A 15,422-nucleotide genomic window follows, 5' to 3' on the forward strand; every position below is an offset into this window, starting at 1 on the left:
TTCCCTTATCTTCCATTATCTCTTTTACCAGCTAGAAGCTCAAAGTCATGACTGTCCCACCCCATTTCAGGCATAAACATTAGTAGAGCTATAGAAAATATGTTAGGCCTTGTAAGAAACAGCTTATGTGGTAGGGTAGGAAGAGCCTTGAACTTGGAATCAGGAGACCTGGTCCTCAACCAGACATGTGGCCAGGGGTGAATAATTTTGTTTCTCTGAGCCTCTGTAGGTTGGATTGGAAATCCCTTCATGGCCAACATAGCAATGTAGCTGCTAAGGAAGAACCCATTAAATCACAAGGTTCTTTGATGCCTCTTTGAGCTCAGGACGCCACCAAACAGGAAAGCATTAAAGCCAAATCCCAGTACACACAGCAGACACATTGATCCCAAAGCCAAGAAACCTAAGCCCCACGCAAGACCCTGTTGTAAAAAATTGGCACATCTCCCAGGAACCAAGCCCCAAGGATGACCCACCTTACACAAATATTTCCTGGAATACCAGTGCAGGTCTGAGTCCAGCTATGGCTATGCAAGAAATACCCCAAGCAGCTTCCAAAGCACTTGTTGGTCTTCAAAATAACCCTCTTGCTCTTCCCTTCCTCTTCTCCTCTCCCCTCCTCTTTTCTCCCTGTTTTCCCCAATTTGGTTTCTCCCACAAGCATATATATGAAGATATATATATGTATATGTATATGTGTATGTGACAATATATGTATGTATGAGAATATATATGTGTATGTATATATATATTTGTGTGAATATATATGTATATATTGTTGTTTGTCCATTCTCAAAGAGGATCATGACATTGGGAGGTGATGTCATGACTTGAATGAATTGGATTTAAGTGAGGGAGGGCTGTGCAAAGTTACCAGCCTCACTCTCTCCTCCAGAGCCATCTGTGTCCATTGGCAAGATATACATTAGGATGACTGGAGATGGCCCCGTATGTCTCAGGCAATCACAGTTAAGTGACTTGCCCAGGGTCACTCAGCTAGTGTCAAGTGTCTGAAGCCAGATTTGAACTCACATCCTCCTGACTCCAGGGTCAGCGCTCTATCCACTGCACTACCTAGCTATATGTGTGTGTGTGTATAAATATATACATATGTGTGTATATATATATATGTGTGTGTGTGTGTGTATACATACATATAAATATGTATGTATGTATGTATATGTATTATCCCAAAAGCCATTTGCCCTGTGAGATTACCTGGATAAGGGAATAGACTATGCATCTGGAAAGGAAGGACACTTGCTAATTTTCACCTTTGACCCACTCCTGGTGTCATCACACAGGAGATGACCAAACCCTGAAGAATGATCTCTCCATAGAAAACTCATTTCCTGACTTTAGAAGTTACATGTAATGACTTGAGCAGAGAATTAGCTTGCCCTATAAAAGGAAAGTTGTCTGACTTGATTTATGAGAACCATAGAAATGCTTTTTTTCTTTGGATATTCTGATGCCTTTGGGTCCTGCTTGTCATTTGGGGGATGTGGTGGAGCAAGACCGTCTTATCTCTTAAAGATTTCTATCATTTTAGCATTTTAAGGAAACTGAAATGTTAAGTCCTGGGGTCATCCAATGAGACATAGTCATATCCATTTACACTGTCTATATCTTGTAGTTACAATTCTTTCCCCTGCTTTCTACCATTAGAATGCTAACTCCTGGGGGCGGCTAGGTGCCACAGTAGATAAAGCACCAGCCTTGGATTCAGGAGGACCTGAGTTCAAATCCAGCCTCAGACACTTGACACTTACTAGCTGTGTGATCTTGGACAAGTCACTTAAGGCTCATTGCCTTGTCCCGCCCCCCCCCCCCCCAATAAATGCTAACTCCTTGAGGGCTGGAGATAATGTATTTGCCCTGCACTTGGCACACTTCCTTGGCATACAGTAAGTGTTTAATAAATGCTTGCTGACTACTGACTCACCAAGGGAACTGGAAAGAGAATAGCTAATATGTTAGGGACCAGTGATGGGAAAATGGCAGAAAGAAATGGACAGTTTCTTTAAACAAAAGGAGAGAGGTTGAAATGTTTTAGCAAGGCCCCTGGGGAAGACAACTGTGTAAGATTAAGTGGAGAGACACAGGTCCAGTCCCTAGACCCTATGCAAGGGGGAAGAGGGCTTTCGATTGCCCTGTTAAGAATGATGATCAGTTGTGGCTTTCTGATTGGAATCTACTTGGTGGGAAAAGTTAGGATGAAGAATCCGATGGTTCAGAGATGCTGTTTTTGATTCCATGGACTCATCTCCCCTCTCCCCATCATATACACTGAAATGACCCTAGACACTTACCTTCCTCAGCCTCTTCTATGTGGAGGAAGAGAGAAGAGAAAAAAGGAGAGATGAGTGAGTTTCAAGACATAACGTCTTCTGATCCAAATGATGGCAAATCTCCTGCTCTTACCTTCCTGTTCCCTGAAAAGAAAAACAAAATGCTATTCCATGGGGAACCAACAGATAATCCTTCACAACCTTTATTCCTACACACACACACACACACACACACACACACACACACACACACACACACACAACACATGGATACACAAACACACACATGAGCATATATGCACACAAACATGCCCTGCCTGAACTTTCCATGTGATCAACTTTATTGGAGTCTTTATTTTGCTGACATCAAGTCCAAATTCCTTAATCTGCCATTCGAGCCCTTCCATGACCTGTTCCAACCTGCCTCTACAATGTTATCTCCCACCACTTCCCCAAACGTATTCTCTCCCCTAACTATATACACAGCTCCCAGGAATGCCTTCCTCATTCCCAACTTGGTGTCATTTCATTCATGTTATTTCCCACCTATGCTCCACCCCCTAACCTAATTTTCACCTTTGACCCACTCCTGGTGTCATCACACAGGAAATGACCAAACCCTGTCCCTGTCCAAATCCCAAGCATTCTGCAGGCACCATAAAGCCTTCCCTGGTTATTCCTACCCACAGTGATTTCTGCCTTCTGCCTATCCTCCGAGAGTATTTATGCCTCAGTTTCTTCATTTGTAAAATTGCAATAATTATAGCACGTGCCTCCCAGGGTTGTTGTGAGAATAAAATGAGATGGGCAGCTAGGTGGCACAGTGAATAAAAAACTGTGATATATACTTGAAGTACTGGGTCTCCTCATTTAACCTTTTCTTAAAATGTCTATTATTAGTACCACATCATCTCAGATTATCATGAGGACCTGAGTTAAAAAAAATCTGGCCTCAGACACTTGACACTTATTAGCTGTGTGACCCTGGGCAAGTCTCTTAACCCTCATTGCCCCTCAAAAAAGAGAGAGAGAGAGAGAGAGAGAATAAAATGAGATGATATTTGTAAAGTACTTTGCAAACTTTAAAGTAAAATATCCATGCTAGCAAGTATTATTGTTGTTATTGCTACAGTTATTATTAGTTTTATAGTCAGGGTCATTCAATTTTCTTGAAGATAGGGACTATGTCTCCTTCTTCTTTTTCTCCCCAAATACCTAGTACATTGTAGGTGTCTAGTAAGGTTTTTTTTTTTGTTTGTTTGTTTGTTTGTTTGGGGCTTTTTGTGAGGCAATTGGCGTTAAATGACTTGCCAAGGGTCACACAGCTAGTAATTGTTAAGTGTCTGAGGCCAGATTTGAACTCAGGTCCTCCTGAATCCAGGGTGGGTGCTCTACCTAGCTGCCCGTCTAGTAAGTTTTTGATTAATTTCTACTACAGGTATGTCATGAGTATTGAAGATGAATTAGGAAGTTAACAATAATACTCTATACTTCAGCGAATCCTCGGATGAGCTTACATCCCAGTACTCCAATCTAATTACAAGTCATTTGTCCACCTGCATAATAGCTCACAGAACATCAGAGCAGGGATTGTCTTGTGCCTTTATTGGTATGCCCTAGCACAGTATTCGGCACATTATAGGCATTTAACTCATGTTGATTGGCTGACTGACATTAAATATGAAAGAATAATAACAGGCAAGTGACATGTCCTGGGACCATTTCTATCTGAACTCAATCAAAAAAGGAAAGATGGATAATGATATTGATAACACATTTATACAACACTTTCAGGTTCACAAAGGACTTTCCTGTTGAAGAGGGGTTTTCCCCCCCTCTGACTTGTGAATTTATCTATGTGAGGTTCTCCTAGTGAGGAAACTCTTTTCCCCTGAGAGAGGCAGCTAGGTGGTACAGTACACAGAGTATTGAGCCAGGAGCCAGGAAGACCTGAGTTCAAATCTAGCTTCATATACTTACTAACCAAGTGGCCATGAGTAAGTCACTTAACCTCAGTTTCCTCATCTGTAAAATAAGGTGGGGGTAGCCAGGTGGCCCAGTGGATAAAGAACTGGCCCTGGATTCAGGAGGACCTGAGTTCAAATTTGACCTCAGATACTTGACACTTACTAGCTGTGTGACCCTGGGCAAGTTATTTAACCCTCATTGCCCCACCCAAAAAAAAGAAAAAAAGAGAGAGAATGTAAAATAAGCATCTATCTCCCAGGGTTGCTGTGATGATCAAATGAGATAATATTCTTTTATACAGTGCCATAATAAGCACTATGTAAATGTTAGCTATAGTCGTCATCATCATCACCTGTGTCTCAGGGATGTTGTGAGGATCAAATGAAATAATAATATTTGTAAAGTGCTTAATAAAGTGCCTGGCACATAGCAGGTGCTTAACAAGTGCTTATTTTCTTCCCTCCCCTGATCCAGATCAGGGATTCCCCTGTAATTTATTGTCACTGAGAATTGCCTAGGACACTGAGGCACAGTCTTCTTTGTTCCCAAAGTCAGATCATTATTCGTTAAGCCAAGCCTTTTCTTGATGAGGAGGTTCTAGAGCCTAAATTGTCAGTCTAGGCTCTTTGGGGATGGCATTGCCTATGTAGACTAGGGTGACTCATTTAACCTTTCCCAGACCCAGTTTCTCAACGGAATCACCTTTCCAGATGACTTGATTCCTTGGATCATTCACCAGCCTCTCGCACAGGTAGAATGCTTTTATCCTTTCCTCTCCACCCCACCCAAACCTACCATGATCCTGAAATCGAATCCTGCCAAACTTCCGAATCCATCTCCAGTCCTAAGGTAGTGGCTTGATATGAACACCGCGCCCCGCCCCCACCCCGACAGTGTTGAAAATGAAGTGTTATTTCTAGGTGAGCCTCTCCAAGGACCCCAGAGGTAAAAATGGTCACGCCCAAGTGGCAGATGACCAGAGACTGGGAACAAAAAGGACAAAGACCACAGCAGACCAGGGAGGGCAGGGAAGGGGAGGGAGCCACCACTTACTCTTCATACTCCTCCACAACTTCTTCTGTGTCCGACATGGTGTCTGCTGCCCTTCCAAAGAGAAATAAAGTCAATAGCTGGAAAAGAATCAAACACAATCCATTTTCCTTTCTCGGTTCTGTGGGAAGGACTACAGTGCTGGATGGGGCTTGGGAAGGGGCAAAGGCAGGGCTCTTTGAAGGTTCTCTTGGGAGCCTCAAATGGGGGTTTCTCACCATTCTTCAGGCTCTGCTCATTGCACTCTCCAAGTCAAACACCCTTGGAACACTGCCCATTGGCAAGCTCCACTCATGGCAGTAGGAGTGAGGTGATCTGGGTTCTAGTCCTGCTTCCTCCAATAATTTGATCTGTGTGTGTGTGTTGTGTGTGTGTTTGTGGTTTTGTGTAAGTCAGTAGATTTGTGTTCAAATCCTGAGTAGCTTTGCTATTTACTACCTGAGTAGTAAGTACAAGCCACTTAACCTATCTGGGTCTTGATTTCCCCATCTGTAAAATGAGGAGGTTGAGTTGGCTGAATGAATTCATAAATGAATGAAGATACTATGTTATGGAAATGCTTATTTTATTTCTTAAGTTCAGAATAAAATAAATAAAATTTAAAAAAGAAAAAAGAATCACAGGCTTAGTTGTCTCCTTATCCCCGCCCCCAAATGAAAATAAACAGAAATATAAAGTCTAAAAAATTAAAAATAAATGAATGTAGAAGTGTTTATTAAGAAGGTGCCAATACCAAGCACTGGGCTAAACCCTATTGATATAAATGCAAAAATGGAGCCAGTCCTGCCCTCAAGGAGTTTATATTCATATGGAAGAAGGTAACACCTAACTTTGTAAGAGAAATATAAGGATGGTGAGTGGAGTCATAAGACAATTAGTTGGCATGCCCTTTCCAAGAATAGTAGGTAGTAGGTAAACACTAATAATCTGAGTCTGATAAAAGCAGCTTTTCAAGAGTTTCTCAAAGTCATGTCCCTCAGAGCAAATAGGAGATACCCTTTCTCTCCCTCTAGCTAGGTGGTGTGATAATAAGAGCGCTAGACCTGGAATCAGGAAGATTTGAATTGAAATCTAGCTTTAAACACTTATTAGCTATGTTTGACTTTGGGCAAATCACTTAGCCCTCATCTGCCTCAGTTTCCTCAACTATAATATAGGATTCATAAAAGCACCTGCATACTGGGGTTGTTGTGAGGATCAAATGAGATAATATTTGTAAAGCACACAATGTCTGACACATTGTAAGTGCTTAATAAATGCTTGTTATCTTATGCCTTTCTCCCTCCTTTCCCCCTCTCTTCCTTCCTTCCTTCTTTCTTTTCTTCTCTCTGTCTGTCTCTCAGTCTATCTCTCTGTCTTTGTCCGTCTTTCTTTCTCTTTCTGTCTGTCTTTCTCTTTCTGTCTGTCTGTCTCTGTGTGTGTCTGTGTGTGTGTCTGTGTGTGTGTCTCTCTGTCTGTCTTTCTATGTGTGTCTGTCTGTTTCTCTCTCCCTCCCTCCCTCTCTCTCTCTCTCTCTCTCTCTCTCCCCACCCACCCCTCCTCTCACAAATTTGTGAGCTACTTGGGTGATCCTGAAGAAACATTCATGAGTCACCCATCCAGACCCACCCCTTTTGTGGAAGTCTCATTTGATCCAAAGTGGTTCCAAGAGAGACTGATTCATAATGGGCCACACTTCTGGGTGGCACTTGACTGGTTGAGGTTCCCCTGCTGTGCTTGTGGTATGTGCATGTATGTACAAGAATAGAGTCCATTGGACTCTGAGGAAGTTCTGGTCCCTACCCTAGACCAATCCTACCCCCATCCAAACAAGCACAGAGAAATGAGCCTAGCCTTGGGAATTTAGTGATACAATCATCTATACATCTATAGGCATTTGGTCCTGTAAGGGGCCCATCCCCACAGGGTGCTCCATGACCCCTCCAGGGTGGGCTAGAGAGAAGTCTCCTCAGGAAAAGTGAGCTTGTTTGGGCCTCTGAAATGTTCTCTTAAGTCAACAGCCTCCTGCCGCACCCCCACAGGCCATCATGTTCCCTCTGTTCTGTCTGACTCTATCCCCCATAAAAGCATGAGGGCTGTGGGACAGATAAGGGTAAGTTAGGCCCTTCTCCATGTACCCTGGCACCGCCATCCATCTCCGGAAATAGCAGGCAGGATGTGAAGTGGATAACGGGGTTCTGACAGTCCCCAGATCACAGCCAAGCTAATCTCTCACTGAGGGACAAGACCAAAGGGAGGGGAGTGGGGCTAGGCAGTCCCCAGAAGCTGGGAGTTCTGACCTCCTTATGGCTTAGATAACGACCTGATAGAGGCAAGCCAAGATATCCTAAAGTGCCTCCATTCCTAGCCCTCAAGCCACCATCCTCTCCAGATTCCTCCTGCGGCTACTAAAGGCCACCCCAAACGAAAGTCCTCCCATCACTCAGTCAGTCAGTCAATAAGCATTTATCAAGTACCTACTATGTGCCAAGGAAGCAGTGACTATGGTGGCCATCATTATCCGCTGGACTGGATGATCTAGAACTCCACATTGTGATGGCACTTTGAGGTTTATAAAGTCCTTTCCTCACAACTTTGAAAGGTCAGTGGCTCAAGTATTATTATCCCCATTTTCAGGCAGAAACTGAGACTTGTCCATAGTCATGCAACTAGTAAGTGTCAGAGCTGGGACTGGAATCCGGTTATCCTGGTGCACTTTCCCCTACCACATATTGGCAGGAGAACTCCTCATTGGAGGGGTGGGAACAGTGAGTTAGTGTTAATCCTAGGATAAGAACTCACTTCTCAGGACTCTTAATCCAATATTTTTTTTCACTGTTCAAAGTAGCTTCCAAGGTTCTTTCCAACTGTAAGATACTGTGTAATGTTCATTTTTTAAAAATTGCTCTTAAAAGGTTATTTGCTGGGACAGCTAGGTGGTGCAGTGGATAAAGCACTGGCCCTGGATTCAGAAGGACCTGAGTTCAAAATCAGCCTCAGACACTTGACACTTACTAGCTGTGTGGCCCTGGGCAAGTCACTTAACCCTCATTGCCCTGCCCCCCCAAAAAAAGGTTATTTGGTGGGGACAATCCAAGTGGAGAACGATTAAAGGGAGTGCATTTGAAGGAGGTTTGGGAGAGGGATCCAAATGTGCCCAAGAAGCATTATTTGTGTGACCTTGGGCAAGTCACTTTTCTTCCCTAGGCCTCTGTTTCTTCTGTGAAATGAGGGTGTTCCAACTAGATGATCTTTAAACCCCTTCTAGCTCTGTATGGTTACAAGAGAAAGGTGCATCAGAAAAAGGACTTAAGCCCCTTTTTCTGTCTCAACAAGCATTTAAGTCTCTGCTATGTCAGGCACTGTGCTAAGCACTAGGGATACAAAGAAAATGAAAAACAGTCCCTGCCCCCACTCCAAGAGCCCACAATCTAATGGGGGAGCAGAGAAACTAGCATTTAAACGGAGCTTTAAGCTGACAAAGAGTTTACCAAATGTTATCTCATCTGATTCTCTTAAGGAACCTTTGAGGTAAGTGCTCTCGTTATCCTCATTTTATTGATAAGGAAACTGAGACTGAGAGAGGTCAAGTGTCTTGCCCAGGGCTACACACCTAAGTTTCTGTGTCAGGATTTGAACTCAGATCTTCCTAACTTCAAGTCCAACATTATCTGCTGTACTTCCTTGTCTCTCCTAAGTCTATAGCTGCTCTTCCATCCTACCTGCTGTGATCTTGGGGTGGGGAGTGATTAAGGAGGGGGAGAAGGGGCAGGATCAAGGCTGAAGCTTAATATCTGACCCTTTCGATACCTTCATACTCCCTAATTCCTTTTCTGTTCTTTCTCTGAACAGAGAAATGGTCCAGTGAGAGGGGCAAGGAAAGAGTAGCCAGCAAGGCACCATAACTATCCAGAAAGAGTGGAAGGTAAAGATATTTTGAAGTGTTAGGATCCCTAGTTAGATGAGCTACTGGTGGTGCAGTGGACAGAGCGCTGTCCTGGAATCAAGAAGACCAGAGTTCAAATCTGGCCTCAGACATTTACTAGCTGGTTTGACCCTAAGCAAGTCACTTAACCCTGTTTGTCTCAGTTTCCTCATATGTAAAATTAGCTGGAGAAGGAAATGGCAAACCACTGCAGTATCTCTGCCAAGAATACCCACAATGAGCTCATGAAGAGTTGACTGAAATGACTCGACGACGACAACAAGGGATGCCCAGAGAAGCAGAAATACCCTGGCTACACTTAATAGTTACCTGGCACATAGTAGGTGCTTAATAGATGCTTGTTGATTGGTGATAGGGTAAGCAGAACTGACTGACCATTTTCCTTGGATGTTGTAGAGAGAATTCCTAATCAGGTAAGGGGTTGAACAAGGATAATCTAAGCAGAGAGCTCAGCCCCTCTGAGGGTTTTATGGGACACTAACATTCTGAATCCCTTCCGATCCCCAGACCCCCCCAAATGTTTCATCAGTCCTCTGGGAGGACTCTGAAGTGGGGTTGGGTGGGGTGGGGGAAGACACTTGTCTAAACTAATAAAGTAGATACCCTGGAGAAGAGGGAGGGTCGGGTCTCACCAACTGCCTATCATAGATAGCATAGACATCAGGAAATAGTTGTGGAACAGCTGAACTCAGTGTTAACCCCTTCTGATTAATGAGCGAGGACCAAACCTCCAACAGACCTTATTGAAAGGTCTCCCTAGTCTGCCTCCTTACCTACTAAACTCATTCCCTAAATCCACAGAAGGGAAGGAGCTGGAGGACTAATCTGAAATCCAGTTTCCTCAAAGTGTCAGCATGGAGGGAAGCTTCACTGCCAATCTTTTTGCCAACGGAATTTTGTCTTTCTTGAGTCCCCAAGAAATTTTCCAGGTCTCCAGGAAGAGGCTTGGCACACAGGGACTGAGATGAGAACTCTCAAACTGTAGTCTCAATGCTGAGATTAAGGCTTTTAGAATCGAAATTTCCCTCCGCCCATCACTTCCTCCATCCCTTTTCTCCCCACAGAACCTGGAAAGGTTTTGGCATATCCTTGCCCAGAGGCAGGGAAATGGACCTGGGGAGTCCTGGAGGTCCCTTGCCAAGTCCTAAAATCAGATCTCAACCCTCCTTTGAGAGCTTCTGTTTGTGGTTTCTCACCTGAATAGGGTGACCTGGACTTTGCTAAGTCACCCAGATATGGAACTCTAATTTCCCCATCCCAGGACCCAGACAGACCAAGAAGAGCCTTTGTCCGGGCAAAGTCAAGGACTTCCCTCCGCTCCTCCCATCCCTGGTTCTGCCTTCCCCTTTCTGGAGACTCAGGCTGGAGGCTTACCTTGGGCCCGGCTCAGCAGAGATCCTGGTAAGTGTCTGCTCGTTGGGAACTAGCTGCAGGCGGGGAGAAGGACAAGGTTTTAAGTGGGTGATCGTGAGAGACCCTGGTCTCAGGAGCCAAGTCCCGCAGTGAAAGGAATGTGTCAACACAGGCAGTGGGGCGGGGAATGGCTAGCTGCTATTTTGGCAGGTGCCGAGGACGGGGCTGGAGGTATTCGTCCCCCATGCCTTATATGCCCAAGCTATTGTCCAGCTGCTGAGACAGGCTATTTTAAACTAGGGCAGATATGGGGGCACCCGGTGGGGAGGTGGGTGGAGGGGAGAGGGATGTGACATAAGCCAGCTGTCTCTCTTGAGAAGTCTGATAAGCAGATGCTGAGGGCTGGGGCCCCAGAAATCTGGAGAGTCGGAATGGGAGCAGGATAGTGGGGATGGAGAGATTTCAGCCTTCCTTAAACCTCAGTTAATTGTGGACATAGCTGGCCCAGGCGCCTGTCCTCTGTTGGGGGGAGGGGCACGAGCAAGGTGACATTCCCGAGTTCTGCATCATACTTGAAATGATATTATGTCGGCTGGTAATCTCAGCTCCCCCATAACTGGCCTGTGACCTTGAGCAATCTGCTTACTTTCTAAGGCCTCAACTTAGAGGGTTTAGAGCTGTGTTCTAATTGATGGGTTGGAAGGGTCCACAAAGATCATCTCTTTTGACATCTCATTCACAGAGGAGGCAACTGAGTTTCTCCATTTGCAAAGCAGGATTAGATGGTCTGACTCTTCTCCGGGGATCTATGATGTGGTAGGAAGGAGTGGGGGCCCCGGAGAAAAGAGGAGTGGGTGGGAAGTGGACCCTGATGAAAGGGATCAGGGTTTGGACACAGGGAAGAATTTTTGACTAGTGGAAGCAGTTGGACCACAGGCAGAACAGACAGCTGGGGTGAGAAGGGGCGGGGTCTCACCACCTGTCTCCCTGAAGGTCTCTACAAAGAAAGATCCAGGATTGTGGTTGTCAGGAACATTGATGGGGCTGAACAAGAACTCTTTTGTGGAGAGAGGCAAGGACAGGTGTATGGGCCGGGGCCTTTTGAATGAGGGGCTGCCGGAGCCCAGCTTTCCTCTGCATCCTGGCCCATCTCCCTGGCTGCTCTCTGCCAGAGCCCAGAATGCCAGAGAAAACAAGCGCAACTCGCCTCCCAGCACCTACATGCCTCCATTGCTGGCATGAAAGGTACCTAACTCAAAGGGAACCGGGTATATATATATATATATTGGGGAGTCAGAAATGATTTTATTTCAGCCCTGAAAAGAGACTCAAAGAGGAATTCTGGGATGACTGGAAGAAAGAACGGGGCAGTTTCCATCAAGGTCTGCCAAGTGAGGGGAGAGAAGGATCGAGGTGAATAGACTAGAGAGGGCTCATGAGCCCAGCTCAAACTTGGGGGTCTACTTCAAATGCTGCCTCCTCCATGAAGGCTTCCCTGATCGGGATCCCGGCTGGAAGAGACATCCCCCCCCCCCCCCCCCCCCCCGCCGCCTTATAGCCCCTGGTATTCTTTTACGCTTTGATCATATTCCAATTTTCATCATGACAATGGCTCATCTCCTCCCCACAGGGAAAATGCTTCTGGAGGGAGGAGCAGGGCTTGGCCATCATTGTAAGGGTTCCCATGCCTGATTCAGTGCTCTTTCTACCTGTGTCAGTAGATCAAGGACCTGTGAACACTTACGAGGGCCTTGGAAGCCAGCTGAAAGCAGGGACCTTCACTGCATTGTGCTACAATGGCATAGGAATGTTGGGTCTGGACAAGTCACAATCTCTGGTTCTATAGATGAGGAAATTCGACTAGGTGGCTTCTAAGGGCCTCTCTAGTTCACAATACAGGATTCCCTGATCTCTCCTAAAGTCCCCAGGTGCATCCTGATTTGGGGTGTGGAGGGTTCAGATGTCCCCTAGTAATCCAGGTCAGTTCTGAGAGCGAGATATGGAAATCTAGCCCAGCTGGGCAGGAATCCCTCTGGGTCTAAATAAACTCTCCCCCCTCCTATACCCCAGACAGTCCTGGCATACAAAGGGCACTAAAGACATATCTGGCGATGGACTGAATGATTGAAGGAGGGTCCATTCTGCCCCCACTTGGCACAGTCCCCATCACACAGGGGGTGCTTAATAAATGTTTATTGACTGTTTCTGTCAGGGCTGTGAGCTACTCCCAGGAGTTACACAGGACCCTGGCCAGTTACCTAACCCAGCATGAGCACCTGTTTGATTTGTGCCAACCCAATCTCCCTCAAGACATCCAAGAGTTATTAGTTAACTCTTGATTTTCCAGAGGAGAGAGGAACATGACCCTGGATACTCTAAAACAACAGATAATCCCCAGACTGATGGCAAAGCAATTGGAAGATGCAGTGGGATTTGTAGAAAGCCGTAAATTAGTAGTTGAAATGAGGCTTCTAAATGATTTTACATTCTCTGAGCACACAGGGGTTAATGTATTGGGTTAATAGGAGTTTGTTGGTTGGCAGAGAACGCCAGCTCTGCAGAATCCATAAAGTGAGCAAGCATCACAAAGAGAGATCTGGCATTAAATCACATCATCTTTGTATCCTGAGCAGGCGAGAGTAACCCTAGAGGGGAACTCTGGCCCCTAAGTCTCCTCACAGCAGAGAATGGAAGCCAAAGGACCCCACCTACATTTGACTAAAGAGAGAACCAAAAAAATAAAATAAAATAAAAATAAAAGTAAAGAGAGAACCAGAAATGGGCAGTAATTCCAAGGGCATTGATAAGACTCCCACACCTTCTTTCATCTTCATAGTTTAAAGCTTTGGTCCTGATTTAAAACCAAATTCCCTGGGAGGGAGAAGAGTTGAAGCTGCTATCAGTCACTTATACCTTCACATGAATGCATTTATCAGGTCCTTTCCTAAAAGCAGATTTTGGCAGAGAAGATTAAGGAAAGAACAGACAGAGAATGGGCAGCTGGAAAGGAGTCTAGGGTCTGCCTTGGATGTGGTGAAGAACCCAAAGAAGGGGTATCTGGGCACATCAGTGTCAAGCTCTCCTCCCTTACCATTTGGCCCTGGGTAGATAAGAGTTAGCAGACAGGATAGCTGGTCTTGGGAGCCATCGAGGGAAGGGGGGAGGGTTGTTTGTGGGGGATGTAGGTAGAGAGGTCAATCAGAGGCAGATGGAGCTACTTGCAGAAATGAGAGGCAGACCTTCCAGAGGGATACCCCTGCTGGGGACATCAGTGATGAGCAGGACTGAGATAGTCTTTTCAGACAGGACTCTGAAGGTGCCACAACTCATCTGACCCCTGTTGGGGCTGTTCTGGTTATATCTACTCCCCCTCTTTCCCTGTAAGAGGCTCCCACAGTGATGAGCAGGAATCTCTGCCCCTGCTGGAGATGGTTTGAGTGGAGTGACCAGGCCTTTGGCCCCTTCCAGTGTCCCCAATGGTAGGATGTAAAGAATTTAATGTCTTCCTGGGCCCAATGGCTTCAGCAAAGAAGGAACTGGGTGAGATTCACGCAGAGTGCCCAGCTCTCTCTCCCTTTGCACCCCTTTTGGCAGGGATAGTTCTCTCAGGTTTTCTTGGGTGTTCCAGGGACTGAGACCCAGTCAGTCTTGAGGTTCAGGGACTAGAAAGGAAGCTTCGCAGGGAGCAGTGAGAAGTGAGACCAACACGGACCAAATCCCCAGGCCTGGCACATGGGCTGTAGATCTAGCCCCTCCTATATGGGCACATCCTGTCATAGCTGTGGGGACAAAAGTGTTAGTGCATTAGAAATGAGGAAGGGAAGGAAGGCTCTGAAGAAAAATCAGTTGGTCCTGCTGCTGTGGGGATCGGGGTGGGGACACATGAACTTCAGGGCCAGGAGGAGGTATCACTCCACCTTCAGTTCAACACCCAAAGACACAGTGGTCTAGAACGAAAGTGTCTGTTGGGAAGATGTGAAGGGGAATTGTGGGGTTCTGACTGAGGCTGGGAACACTGAGGAACTCAACCAACCATTTCTCTAGGCTGGCCCAAATCACCCCGATACAGCAAGAGAGGGAAGATTTCCAGATTCCCTATATTATGCAGATAAGCATAATGGGGGGGGGAGTAGTGGTAATAATAGCTAACATTTAGATGGTGCTTTAAGGTTTGCAAAGTTCTGTGCATATATTGCCTCATCTGATCCTTTCAACAACCCTAGGAAGCAACCCTGTGGTATTATTGTCCCTATTTTTTAGATAAGGAACCTGAGGCAGAGAACGATTAAGTGACTTGCCCAGGGTGACACAAACAGTAAATGGATCATATTAAAAATATCCCGACTCCAAGTCCAGCCTCTACTCTATCCATTATATCAAGCTTTCTCTTGGTAGCTCTCCAACACACACACACACACACACACACACACACACACACACACACACACACACACACACACACAAATACAGATAAACACAGACAGATGCTCCCCCACTCCCGCCCTGCTGTTTCACTACTGAGAAAGGGAAAGGGGGTGGGTCTAGGCAGGCACCTGCTTTGCTAAGAACACACCCAGGCAAAGGAGAAATCTCCAACTGAAGCCAGTGAGATCCCAAATTCAAGCAGCCCTAGGAATCCTTCCTGCTCCCCCTCACCTGGGTATCTGTGGGAGAGGTGACTTGCTTTCCCCACGAGGTCCTCTTAGTAGATGCTGCCTCCTTCCTTATGTCCTGATAAGAGAACAGTGACTGGGTGAAGGGGAAGGATTCTGGACCTGACACGGGCCTTGTTTTCCCAGTGTGTGCCTGGGCTTCAAGCTTATTGGGAACAAATG

At 45.7% G+C, this 15,422-nt stretch overlaps 1 protein-coding gene across 5 annotated transcripts in view; it reads right to left on the minus strand.

Annotated features, from left to right (window-relative positions):
- TNNT2 (troponin T2, cardiac type) overlaps positions 1-15,422 on the minus strand; it is a 37,108-nt gene that overhangs the window by 21,579 nt on the left and 107 nt on the right. For 2 of the 5 annotated variants that reach the window (XM_043964622.1, XM_043964621.1), the window contains exons 1-4: positions 10,609-10,830; positions 5,313-5,358; positions 2,425-2,435; positions 2,313-2,327 (exon numbers count right to left, since the gene is read on the minus strand). In XM_043964622.1, the coding sequence (XP_043820557.1) occupies positions 2,313-2,327; positions 2,425-2,435; positions 5,313-5,350 (64 nt within the window). In that variant the 5' untranslated portion in view covers positions 5,351-5,358; positions 10,609-10,830. Of the gene's footprint in view, positions 1-2,312; positions 2,328-2,424; positions 2,436-5,312; positions 5,390-10,608; positions 10,831-13,678; positions 14,367-15,243; positions 15,311-15,422 lie in introns of those variants that run through there. The other 3 variants (XM_043964620.1, XM_043964623.1, XM_043964624.1) reach the window with 3 other exon arrangements.

This window comes from Dromiciops gliroides, chromosome 4 (genome assembly GCF_019393635.1).
Source record: "Dromiciops gliroides isolate mDroGli1 chromosome 4, mDroGli1.pri, whole genome shotgun sequence".
Lineage (NCBI taxonomy): Eukaryota > Metazoa > Chordata > Mammalia > Microbiotheria > Microbiotheriidae > Dromiciops > Dromiciops gliroides.